Below are 11,712 nucleotides of genomic sequence, written 5' to 3'. Positions count from 1 at the left end.
GTTACTTAATTCCCTACCCTCCAGCACATAAAGTCCTTAGACATGGAGCAGGGAAAGCAAAGAGGCTTGTTGGGGATATTTTAGAAGCCCCTCAGCAGTTAACCATAAAAGCCTTGGAGGTTCTGCCCTCACTCTGTGCAGGAGCCCAGGGCTGCACTCCTTGCCACCAAGCACTTCGCCGCCTGCAGCATGCAGGAGTTGGTAGGCTGGAGGGGCTGTTCTGCCACTGTCAGGGGAGCAGCTCCAGTCCTTTGGCTGCCTCATTCACCTCTTTAGAACAATCACCTCAACATTTGTGTTTTTATATTTCAGATCCCCTAAGCATCTCCTGGCCTGCAAGCCATTTTCAGCTAGCAATACAGCTGAAACATGGTGCTGGTAGAAATCAATCTGTCATCTTGCTCTGGTGTAAAAACGCTTTTGTAATTTGAACTTGATTGTTTTGGCTGATAAAGACTGCAAGGCATGACATACACCTCTACTTGAATGAGGCAGACAGGGGCCAAATGACTGTGCCCAGCAATACATGACTGCCTGTGCCGATTTTTTTCATGAAAAGCATGTAACTCGTTTGCTGGAGAAAGATAGGCTCTCTTTTGTAATGCCCCTTAGCTCTTCTGCTATGGGAAATGGTGAAATACAACTACTACTGCTCTCTTTCCTCGTGTACTCGTTATTTACAGAGCATTGGTAATGCTGGGAAAGGCCACAGGTGCTTACCAAGGGCAGCTGCTCTTGCCACGTGGTTGAATAAAGGCTCCTGTGTGCTGTAGCCAGTTAGCACAGATGGAGGGGCAGGGCTGCTGTTTTTAAACTTGGGCGAGTTCTGAAAGTGCCTTAATACAGCAGCTCTTTGAGAGGTTACACCCTTCTTTTCTATGTAGTTAAGAATTGATCTTGGCATTGTCTGCACACACGGATCCTCACAGCAGTCTAGAAAGTTTAAGTCAAGGTGTTAATAAATAAAAATCAGCTGCAATTAGAGAGCTAAAATGTTTATTCCCTACTGAGGCCAGCATACTTTGTGAAAATGGTTCTAGCTTACCAGCTAGAAACTGCTCATTTCCAGGACTGCTAAGGCAGAAATTGTCATTTCCTTTACTGAGTCTACAAACCAGAGTTTCAAACTAGATGCCTAGCAAGATTTATTTAACATTTTCATCTATAAATACACAAGGTTCCCACCAGTAAAAGCACAGGAACTTTCTCAGTGGACATTGCCACTGCTTACCTATTGAACAAAACAACATGTAGTATTGCATACGAATAAGCAAGCTGTGGTTCTCTTTCTCCACGGTGAGATCTTAAGGACCAATCTCTTTCACTTGTTAAACAATGGCTTGCAGCGGACAACAAGGCAGCTGAAGGCCACACTGAACGCTACACTCAGGAAAGCTTGGGACACTGTAGAACTTAATTAGTTTTTTGAAGGCACTTTTTTTGAACATCATCACCTCTTCAGGCAGCCTGGAAAGAATTCTTGTATTTGCATGAGACTCTCTGTCACTGACTGCTGCTTTAGGGTTACTCTGCTCAAGACTGCCAGTCACTGGTACACTGTTGCAGCTAAGGGAACGTGCTGTCTTTTTCTTGCCTTGAACAGATAAATAATTGAATAAAAAAGAGGTTAACTTATGTTTGGTAACATCTTGGACGTCTTCTGGAAAACAGTCATCCAGAGGATCCCCTTGACCTTTCACTTGTTGGCTAATGACACGCTTACTGGGACTCACTGCTGACTTCTTAGGCTGGACTACTATTTTCCTGGAAGGTGTTTTGTGTTTTCCTCCATCCAGATAAAGTTGAGAAGCATTGCTAATGACATCAGAACTAGGCTCAACTACCATGTTAGGGATTATTGCCCCATCACCAGAATTAATGCAGTGCAATTCATAATTCTGGCTAATGATTTGGGCTGCAGTCTGTTGAATGATGTTCCAGTCCTGCAAAATATCTTCCCTGGTTGTGAACTGAGATGTTACAGTAAAGCGAATTATGAACTTGTCATGAATGGTTGCTGGAATAAGGAAGAGCCTGCCAGAATTGCTTAGCTCTTTGAGGAGCTTTTCTGTCAGCCAGTTGGGACCCTGTAGTAAATACAAAAAAAAAAAAAAAAGGCAAACAGAAGATAATTAGAATTTCCAGTGACATCCAAATACGTCCATACGAGCTTGAGTATTACAGATTCATTCCAAAGAGACATGCAAAAGGCCCAATCTTTACCTTTAGACGAAATACAACCAGTCCAAGATGTCTCTTGGCAGGAATTTCAAAAAGTGGATCACTTCTAACCAAGGATTCAAAGAATTTGGCTGTTTCAGTACCCTACAATCAGAAAAAGAAGGAAGTAAAAAACAGTAGTTATGTATTGGCTTGTCACAAACCACAAGACACTGAAGTAAGTAGTCAAAACTAATTCCCTTCCTTACTAAATGCCTGAATGGTATCAAACAGAAGGAGGACAGGAAAGCTAAGAATTTTGAAGTCTGTCTCAGTTTGCCCAGCCCTTTGACAATGATCAAGAGTAACTGGACTACATGTAGAAATTTTCTAGGTTTGAAAACTGAATGTGCCTTTTGCAGCAACTGCTGATCCACAACACAGTCCCTCACATTTCAACTCCATGAAAAACTTAAGCCTGTAAATTTTCATAGCAATGGGTTCAGCCACCCATCACAGCCTACCTCCCAAACACAGATGCCACTTTGCCTCAAAGCAAGCTTCTACAGACTAGCATTCAGTGATGTGCAGAAGGCTTTATCACGTTGCTTTGCACTGCCTGTTGCTCCCAAGAAGCATATAGGAAATGTTTTGTCTGCACAGTCATTCTTTAACCATTACTTAAGGGTAAAATGAGCAAGCATCCAGTGTTCGCATGCAGGCTCTTCTGTTACTCATCTTTGCATCACTGAATTTATTCAGCTCATCTACATAACAGATTTGTGCTTGCAGTGTTCATTCACATACCTGTCGGACATGAGCTTGAAGCTTTTTCACCCCAAACGAACGAATCACAAACCACAGCTTCAAGGAACGGAATCGGCGGCTCAGGGGAATTTGCCAGTGCTGTGAAAATACAACAGTGCATCAGTGAGTGCAAAGACAACAGAAAGCACTGTCCTCCTAGGCTGCAATAGCTCTGTCCTCTTATGTTGCTGCAGCATATACAGTCTTATGCTGCTTCAGACTTGGGTCAGAGATCTCTGTTGATAGAAATAATTTCATATTGCTGAAAATCTGCCAAGCCTAGGAAACAGCCATCAAATAAATATCACTTATTTACAAAAATAAGATTTTGGCTGTTCTGCTTCATCAGTAGCCTAGATCTGCTCAGAAGTTTTAGTCAATTACCAGCTAATAACAATCAATTTAAGACATGTCCATTTACACTTGAGTTCCTGTAATCTGCATATTTAAGTGCCTTCCCGGACGTCTTCCCTAATCAGCTATGAACAGCAAGAGCTGATGAAGGGGTAGAACTTTCCAGAGGAAGTAACGCTGCATGGAATAGAATAACCAGCCACGTGAAGGAGTGCTGCCAGGGAGCTACACAATTAACGCAGGGTCCTGTTTAACCACAAGAGGGACTCCTTGATGCGTGTTGTTTCTCCTCTCTCGACACTGTCTTTCGTGAAAAGCACTATTGATTTCAAGGAAACAATTACCTTTTCAGGACTGGGGTGAGATCACAGCAGGAACAATTGGCAGTCAATATTCTTTTGTTTTACTGTACTGAAATCTACTGTAAGACTAAAGCAAAATGCCTCTTAGCTCTCCTATGAATACCTTAAACTGAAGAAAAATGTAATCCATTCTACTGCTGTTTCAGAACATTGCTTACTCTTTTCTCTCTTTTATCATGTCTTAGAGACACAAGAAAACCAGTCAAAATGCCCTAAGAAAGAATTACTTCAGCAACACAATGCACAGAAATGACTCTTTCTAACTAAAAAAGCAAGGATCCCCATCTGGGTAAAGAAAAAATCTTAAGTAATTCAATCTCTATTTCTGAAAGCACTTTTGTAATTACTTCTCATAACCAGGGCTCACTTCCAATTTTGATTATTTAATCAGCGCCACTATCTCAGTATAATTGCTTTTATGCTTTTGTGTAATAAGAGCAGCTATAAGCACTCCAGAATGTGAGGAAATTTGCAGTCTGAACATTTCATAGATAATTTAAAATACCAACTCACATGACAACTTACCATGAAATCAACAGCATCTCCTGAGTTGGGATGTCTGAGGTAGACAGGGTTAACACTGAAGGTTTGATGTAACTTGTATTTGTCCTTAACCCTATCAATTGCAGAACTGTAGTTAGCAAAAACATTATGCAAAGATAGACACTGCAATTTGCATGTTATCCTTTTTGGTGCTGTTTGCATTCTACCTTTACTCACCAAAATCCAGTGCAGTCGAAATGAACCATCATCCATTTGGAAGGGTTAAAAGTAAAGGAATCTGCATATTCAATTCCTTCCAAGAACAATCGAAATTCAGGACACACAAATGCTGTTCCTGCATATGCAGCATCAATATGAAGCCAGAGTCCTTCAGCATCACCTGTTGTAATTGAAGTTGGTTTTATATAAGAGACATAAGGAATCAAAGTACATGCTTATTGCTCCTCTCTGAAATGTAGCTGCATGTTTTTGTAGGTAGTGGGCAGGCTGACACAAGACAAAGAGTAACAACCTAGTTTTACTCTAAAGGTGTGGATTCAGAACCCCAAAATACAGGATAATGGTGGAATCAGAGGGATGCTACCCAAAAAAAAAAAATCACTATTCTGTATTTCATTTAAGTGAGGCCTTTTAACATTTGATTTCTCTTATCTGTCTTTACAGTAACTGAAATTATCCGGTGCAATCCAGTTGCACAAAGCCAGAATGAAGACCTGCTGACAAACAAAAAGGACCCAGAGGTAGGAGCCACACTCTTGATTCATAAAAGAAAGTGCCACAGGTCTTCAGCAACTACTGTATGGGATTTGCAAGCAAGTCAAATTTACCTATCGCACCAGTGGCTACAAAGGATGTCCTACCAAACACCAAGATCAAAACCCCTTTGCTAGGTTCAATATTCATGTATCTACCATACAGCACTACTGCACTCTGTACTGTACAGTCTGTATTCCCTGAATAACCACATGAACTATTTATCAGTTGGCAAATTTCATCCATCTTGAATAGAATGCACTTCAGCATCCTTACAGAAATCACTGCCAAGTGACTCCACTGACCTTTGAGACACACTGGAAAACGCAGCAGATCAGGGTTCTGCTCTCCCTGATTTTAACACAAAAATTTCTCGTACTACCTTTTCTGTGCTCTCAGAGTTTAAAAAACAGGGGAAAAAAAGACACTTACAAATTGGACCCAGTTCTGAGAGACTGTCAAAAGCACAGACACCAGTTGTACCCAGAGTTGCACAAACCTAGAAGAAAACAAACCTCTTAAGATGGCATATTTTTTATAAAGGGATGCAGCACTTTAGAACTGCAGAGGCTATCACAGACAAAGTGATAATACATTTTTTTGTTCAGTAAAATAGAAATTCTTGTATGCATTTTAACCTTCAGCTAATATATTTTGATGCAATAAGAAATGTTTCAGACAAAATTATATGTTGACATTAAGAATACAACACCATGTTAGTACCCCCAAACAGAAAGTTGAACATACAAAGACTGGTACCAGGCCTTTCTTTCTGTCTTCTGCAATGGCTGCCTTCAAAGTTTCACCTCTGAGGGAAAAGTTCTCATCCACAGGAAGAAACTTCACCTTCACAAGAGAAATCAAGCCAGCTTTTTCCACAGAAGAATGTGCCTTTTAAAGAAAGAATGAGAAAGGAAGAAAACAAGCTCTGAGGCTGAAGAGCTGTGATAAGTTCTGGCCTTATAAAAGACACTGACTGCAAGAAAAGCAGAAATAAGGTCCTTACTACAATAGATATTACAAGTCTGAAAGAAGGAATACACTCTAAGTCCAAGTAATGCATATGCTCCATTTATTTGGATACTGGTCTCTAAGATCTAGTAATGGGCATCCTTATCTTGTGTTTGGAGAGCCATTCATCTAAAGTCAGATCCTAAAGGAGTATCTAACCATAGATCAACCTTGGCTTATTCCCTTCTTCCTGCCAGAAGAAGATAAACCCCCCTGAAGTGTGCCTACTTCTGTACAGACCAAAACCCCTCACAAGAAAAAGCCTTTTTGGGTATAGTAAGAGAGTTCCAGCATGAGTTGTCTTCTGTTGCAGTATTCTCAGGGGTATGATTGTTCAGCACTCCCAAAGGCAGAATAGGTTTGCAGGTAGTGTCAAAGTACTGTGTAGATATTTCTCCTCCAAGAACAAGCAGAGAGAACTAGAATGGAGACCACCACCAGAAGCAGCACCCAGGTAGCACTGAGTGTACTGTCTCCAAGTCGAGAGGAGGCTATGAAGAAACAAGAGCTGAAGCAGCATGAGATCAGCATCCAGTTACTGGAGCAAAGCTTTGTGAAAAACAGGAAGTAAGTGCAGAAATTAGTCATGCAAAAGAGTTTCTTGAGAACTGAAGCACCCAAGAAAACCTCATTGGACACTGATTTTATTTCCTCATCTGCAGAAAGCAACATTAGAGGGACTCATTCATGTTTGCAAGGCACTGGTGTTTGTCTCTTGGTAGAGAAATGCCACTTCACATCACATGGTCTGGGGGATTCACGCTCCTGTGAATTTGTGGTTTTTTTCTAACTGTAAGAACCTACTTGATCAGATGCATAAGCGATGAGGCGAGAATTGAGTGAGGACTCATCAGTGTCTGGTTCAGAAAGCTTCATCTCCAGAATTTTGTTTTTCCTTGCTGCTAGCAGTGCAACCAACGTTGATTCGCTCACAGTGCTCTGCAAAGACATTGCTCATTTACGGCAACACATTGCTACTTTATTGCTATTTTGTCAGCCATTTACTCAAGTCATTGAAGTGCTCAGCTGCCCACTACCTGTTGTGCTTCGACTACCACTTTCTAGGATGCAGTGGAAAAAATCAGCAGTTGATGAGCAGCTCCAGGCAGGAACACAAAATACATCCCCTTAACTGCTATATATTTTTAACATGCAGGACTTAGGAGTAGCAAGTAAATCACAATTTCCCTTTGCTCCTGCACAGCTAAAATGTAGTATCTCGCATAAAAATTACAAACCTGAGCAAAAGCTCCTTACAACAACACTTAGCCTCAGCACTGATTCCAGGAGATACTTGCTTAGGCTTTATGGAATGAGATAAAAGTTTCAGATCTTGCAACTCTCACAGATGCAGACATGAGAAAAAACAAAACTATTTTCCCAGGTGGCTAACGATGGCCAGCAGAATTAGAGTGACAAGGATTCCTTCTCTAACTATGTAAGAATCACCTTAGTGAATAATTTGGTGATGTGGAACAGAGTGAAGAAACCAAATGTGATTCCCATATATCCTTAGTATGGCCACTGGAGTACTTCCTCCTCACTCATAACACAATTAGGACTAAAAGCAATAGCAAGTCCTATTCTGTAATGTTCTATATGTATTACTAAAATTTGGGAAAGTAAAGTCAAACTGGGATTTGTCATTCTTCAGACCCATAGAGTAAATGTTGCTCATTTTGCTTCTAGGAAAACTATTACTGAGAGGGAAATTCACTTGAGTGAAAGCAAAATGTTGATGGAGTCGCTTCTGATCCCTCCTACCTGTAATACTCCTCCACCCACACTGTCTGGATGGTGGTGCAGAAATTTATCTGGGAGGCCCAGCATTTTAGCCAGCCAATCCATCACGTTCATTTCCAGTTCTGTACAGGCTGGACTGGAGGCCTAGGAAAAAAGAAAACAGAAAAAGAGGATCAGGCTGCAATTCACCCTGCAAATGCAGCAGGAATATAACCCTTAGAGTAAAACACTTATCACATTTTAATTAATAGCTAGTAAGACTTCTAATTGCCTTGGGGGAAATCTCACCTAGATGCAACAAAGGCAGATGATAATATTTATGGTATTGGATATGGAAGAAGCTGTGTAATATGATGGTCCATACCAAGCAGAACATGATGCTATTGCAGTGAAAATTATGGATTTGGTGAGTTCTGTAACATAGACCTCTTGAAGATTGCAACTGAGGGTGAGCTCTGGGTATCTTGCTCATTCCTAGTTACTCTCTTGGAATGCCAGATAAAGAGACTGTCACCAACCTCCTTACATTCCTCTCTCCAGATCACCTGTGTCACCTCAGTGTTGAAACTTCTACTTATCTATAATTTCAGAGTCATTAAAAAGAAAAACCACAAAACTCACAATGAGGCATTTGAGACCAAACTATGGAACTACAGTTCACTGCACAAGTACATGCTCCTGGTCCTAGAAGTAAAAGGATAACATTTTGTCTTGCAACTCAGTTAAGGGAGTTTTTTGAAGAGTGGCAAAAGAAAGATGAAAGCTGTTCTGCAGTGTCCAGCTTTCCACTTATGAAAGAATTTGGTTTACATTGCAAACTTAACAGGAAACTTCCAAACCTAGTAGAGGACATGGAAATGGATACTTCTGTCTGTACAGTGAGCTAATCTGATACAACTGCATGGACACCATAGCCATCAATTACTTAGATGTTTTATAAGCTTAGAATCATAGAATCAACCAGGTTGGAAGAGACCTCTAAGATCATTCAGTCCAACCTAGCACCCAGCCCTAATCAATCAACTAGACCATGGCACTAAGTGCCCCATCCAGTCTTTTCTTGAAGAACTCCAGGGATGGTGACTCCACCACCTCCCTGGGTAGCCCATTCCAATGCCAATCACTCTCTCTGTCAAGAACTTCTTCCTAACATCCAGCCTATACCTCCCCTGCCACAACTTGAGACTGTGTCCCCTTGTTCTATTTTATTTAGCCCACCTGGCTAAAGCCTCCCTTCAGGTGGTTGTAGACAGCAACAATGTCACCTCTGAGCCTCCTCTTCTCCAGGCTAAACAACCCCAGCTCCCTCAGCCTCTCCTCATAGGGTTTGTGTTCCAGGCCTCTCAGCTTCTGCTGCTCTCTCACATAGAGACATATATCTTAAAATCTGGGCAGCTACACCACTGGGGAAAATAGTGGCTTCAGAACACTACTGAAGTATCTAGAGTCATAACCAAGCAGTGCTATGTAGGGGCTGCAGCAGGATACATAATACTCAGTCTGGGACAGGCCACTAAAGATTTATTTTAAGAAGAGGGAAAATATGGAATCTGATTTCTCAAAGGAGTAGAACTGGAATGTAGTGGCCCAGCCTGCCATCACGGATAGTGGCTGCTCTCTTGCCTGCAGTGCTTGTGTAACAGTCTTGGCACTGAAACCAGAGAACGATGCTCAGAGCAACATATGTAAACAATTAGTAATTTCTAGTGGTGTATTTTCTTCATTCACCTCTTACTAGGTGATGTTTATGCTCACATATATATTCAATTTTTTTTTCAAGTGACAGCTTTAGTTAATGCAAACAAGATAGAATCAGTTAAAGTAAATAATTACACTGACTCACAGAACAAAAAAAATGACCATGACCTACACAATGTACACAGATGAGTATCTAAAATAACAACCAAAACATTTTGAATTACCCATGTGAATCCCAAGCAGTTAATTGCATCAGCCAACATATCTCCAAGGAGTGAAGGCCAGGAAGTAAGAGCTGGAAAGTAGGCATGCATGTGTGGACTTTGCCAATGGACTACCTAGAACAAAATCATCTAGAAGTTCAGTCTGAAAAAGTCACCACATTCTATACAAGATGTAGTGATTAGCATCTGCTTCAAAATATCACAGCAACATAACATGTGCAACTATACATCTGCTAGCAGAAAGCTATGGAGATAGTATCAACAGGAGTGCGGCGCTGGCAAATGATAACACTGCATCATTATTAGATAAACTCCAGATTACAGCAAAAGCATTTATCTGAATTAAACAGGCAGACAAAGATTCTCAACAGGAAAGAATGGTCTTTTGAACATTGCAGAGTCAGAAATATTTTGATAGATATTTATCAAGGGGAATTCTTGCAACAAAGTTGCCCTTGCTCATCTAGTCAAACACTATCTACACACAGCAATTCACAATCATATAGCCCTCCTCTACACGCATGAAGGAGCTTGTGTGCAGGGCACCAGCATAAGTATATTCAATGTGACTACCACTCCTACATTAGACCAACTTTATGCAACCAGCTAGAAAGAAAAAGTTTGAATAGACTTTGAAATGCTTCTTGTATCATTAGGTAATACAAACTCCCTTAGCAGAATGTGCAGTATTTGTGTATAAGAATGAAGGAGACCTTTACATTCAAAGAGCAAGAGACAAGTCTTACGTGTACATGATCTTGGGCAAGAGAACATATATATGTCTACAAGATTTATTCTACAGTTTGGGTGCTTTGCTTAATAGGGTGAATGTTCTGTAGAACCTGTCTGTTTCCCAGATTTGGTGCTCTCAGGTAGTAACAGCTTCTTTCTGTCATAATTACACTTTATTCCTTACCCCAGGCATAATAATCTTCTCTATATCTCCAAAGATGTTGTCCCAGCTGTCTGGGTCCATTGGGGCAGAATCTGGCAACTGGGCTCTCATGTAACCTGGCTGTACATCAGGAATCACTCGTCTCTCTCTCACATTGCTGAGGTACTGGCAAATGTAATCCACCATCTCCTTCCCTGCAATGAGCAAATCAATGCTTTGAGTTTCAACTGGGGGAAAAATAGCTCATAGTACTAGTGTTTCATGCAATTCATCAATAGCCACAGGAACTAACCTTCTTCCTACACCCTACTTGTCCCATCTAATACAGTAGGGACACGGCTTCTGGAAGAGCCTTCATGGAGACAGAATGGATTCATGGGGTTAATTCAATGTCATCATTGAACAGTTCAAGGGTAGCTTCCAAATACAGATAGACAGATACTCTTGACTACAAATTAACTTCATTTCACAGAAATTACATTTTCATAATGCCCCATGCTCCCTTGTCATTATAGCATATCCCCCTTTGCATCCTCTGTAAATAGCTGCACAGCTCCACACCTTTGCTTCACTTTTTAGGCAATCTCCTGCAGCCCCAGGAACAAAGTTTGCTCCCCATCTCCAGAACTGTGCCAGCATCACTGAATTTTCATGGTTATAGCATAATACAGCACAATTCTACTCAGAGTTTTGCAGTTTTCCCAGACTATTTTAAATCTAAGACCAAAAAAGCCAAAGTCATCAGCTACTTCTAAATCCAGTAATTCAAACTTAACCCTGGTCCACACTTTTGTCTCAGCCTCAGCAGATGGCACCTATTTCCAAGAGCAAAGGATCGCTTACCTCTCCGTCTGTACTCATCGGGCTCCATACTGCCTCCTCCTAAAAGCACCTCTTCCAACCAGGGCCACAACCTTTTCAGGAGCTGTGGACAGTGTGGTCTGGTGCCCTGCTAGCTGCTTCACCCTTTATAGCTCCCTTTATCTCTCAGACTCACGCATTCTGGAAAAGGTTTAACGTAGGCAGGTTACTGGACTATGTTTATCTAACTCCTCCCAACCGAGGGCTTTTAGTCTTTCCCATGTTCTCATCTGTGCCCTTTTGATGTGTAAGACAGTGTATTGCAAAGAGGAGCTGCCTGTGTTAACCCTTTCCCATTTCCAAGCCATCTTTCAGCTGTCTCTCAGTAATCTGTGTCATG

The 11,712-nt window shown here is 41.2% G+C and overlaps 1 protein-coding gene across 1 annotated transcript; it reads right to left on the bottom strand.

Moving 5' to 3' along the window:
- Positions 1 to 1,128: 1,128 nt before the first annotated feature.
- Positions 1,129 to 11,399, bottom strand: HDC (histidine decarboxylase). Its single transcript, XM_064157702.1, has 12 exons — positions 11,355 to 11,399; positions 10,533 to 10,705; positions 9,617 to 9,730; positions 7,716 to 7,838; positions 6,756 to 6,890; positions 5,688 to 5,831; positions 5,373 to 5,439; positions 4,404 to 4,566; positions 4,209 to 4,299; positions 2,968 to 3,066; positions 2,224 to 2,325; positions 1,129 to 2,087 (listed from the first exon to the last, which is right to left on the bottom strand). Exons 1-12 carry the CDS (start codon positions 11,380 to 11,382, stop codon positions 1,329 to 1,331), a joined length of 1,998 nt encoding a protein of 665 aa, XP_064013772.1. The 5' UTR covers positions 11,383 to 11,399; the 3' UTR covers positions 1,129 to 1,328.
- Positions 11,400 to 11,712: the final 313 nt, after the last annotated feature.

This window comes from Pogoniulus pusillus, chromosome 17 (genome assembly GCF_015220805.1).
Source record: "Pogoniulus pusillus isolate bPogPus1 chromosome 17, bPogPus1.pri, whole genome shotgun sequence".
NCBI classification, from domain to species: domain Eukaryota; kingdom Metazoa; phylum Chordata; class Aves; order Piciformes; family Lybiidae; genus Pogoniulus; species Pogoniulus pusillus.
Note: the sequence above shows the minus strand (reverse complement) of the source record. Positions and strands in the feature narration are given on the sequence as shown.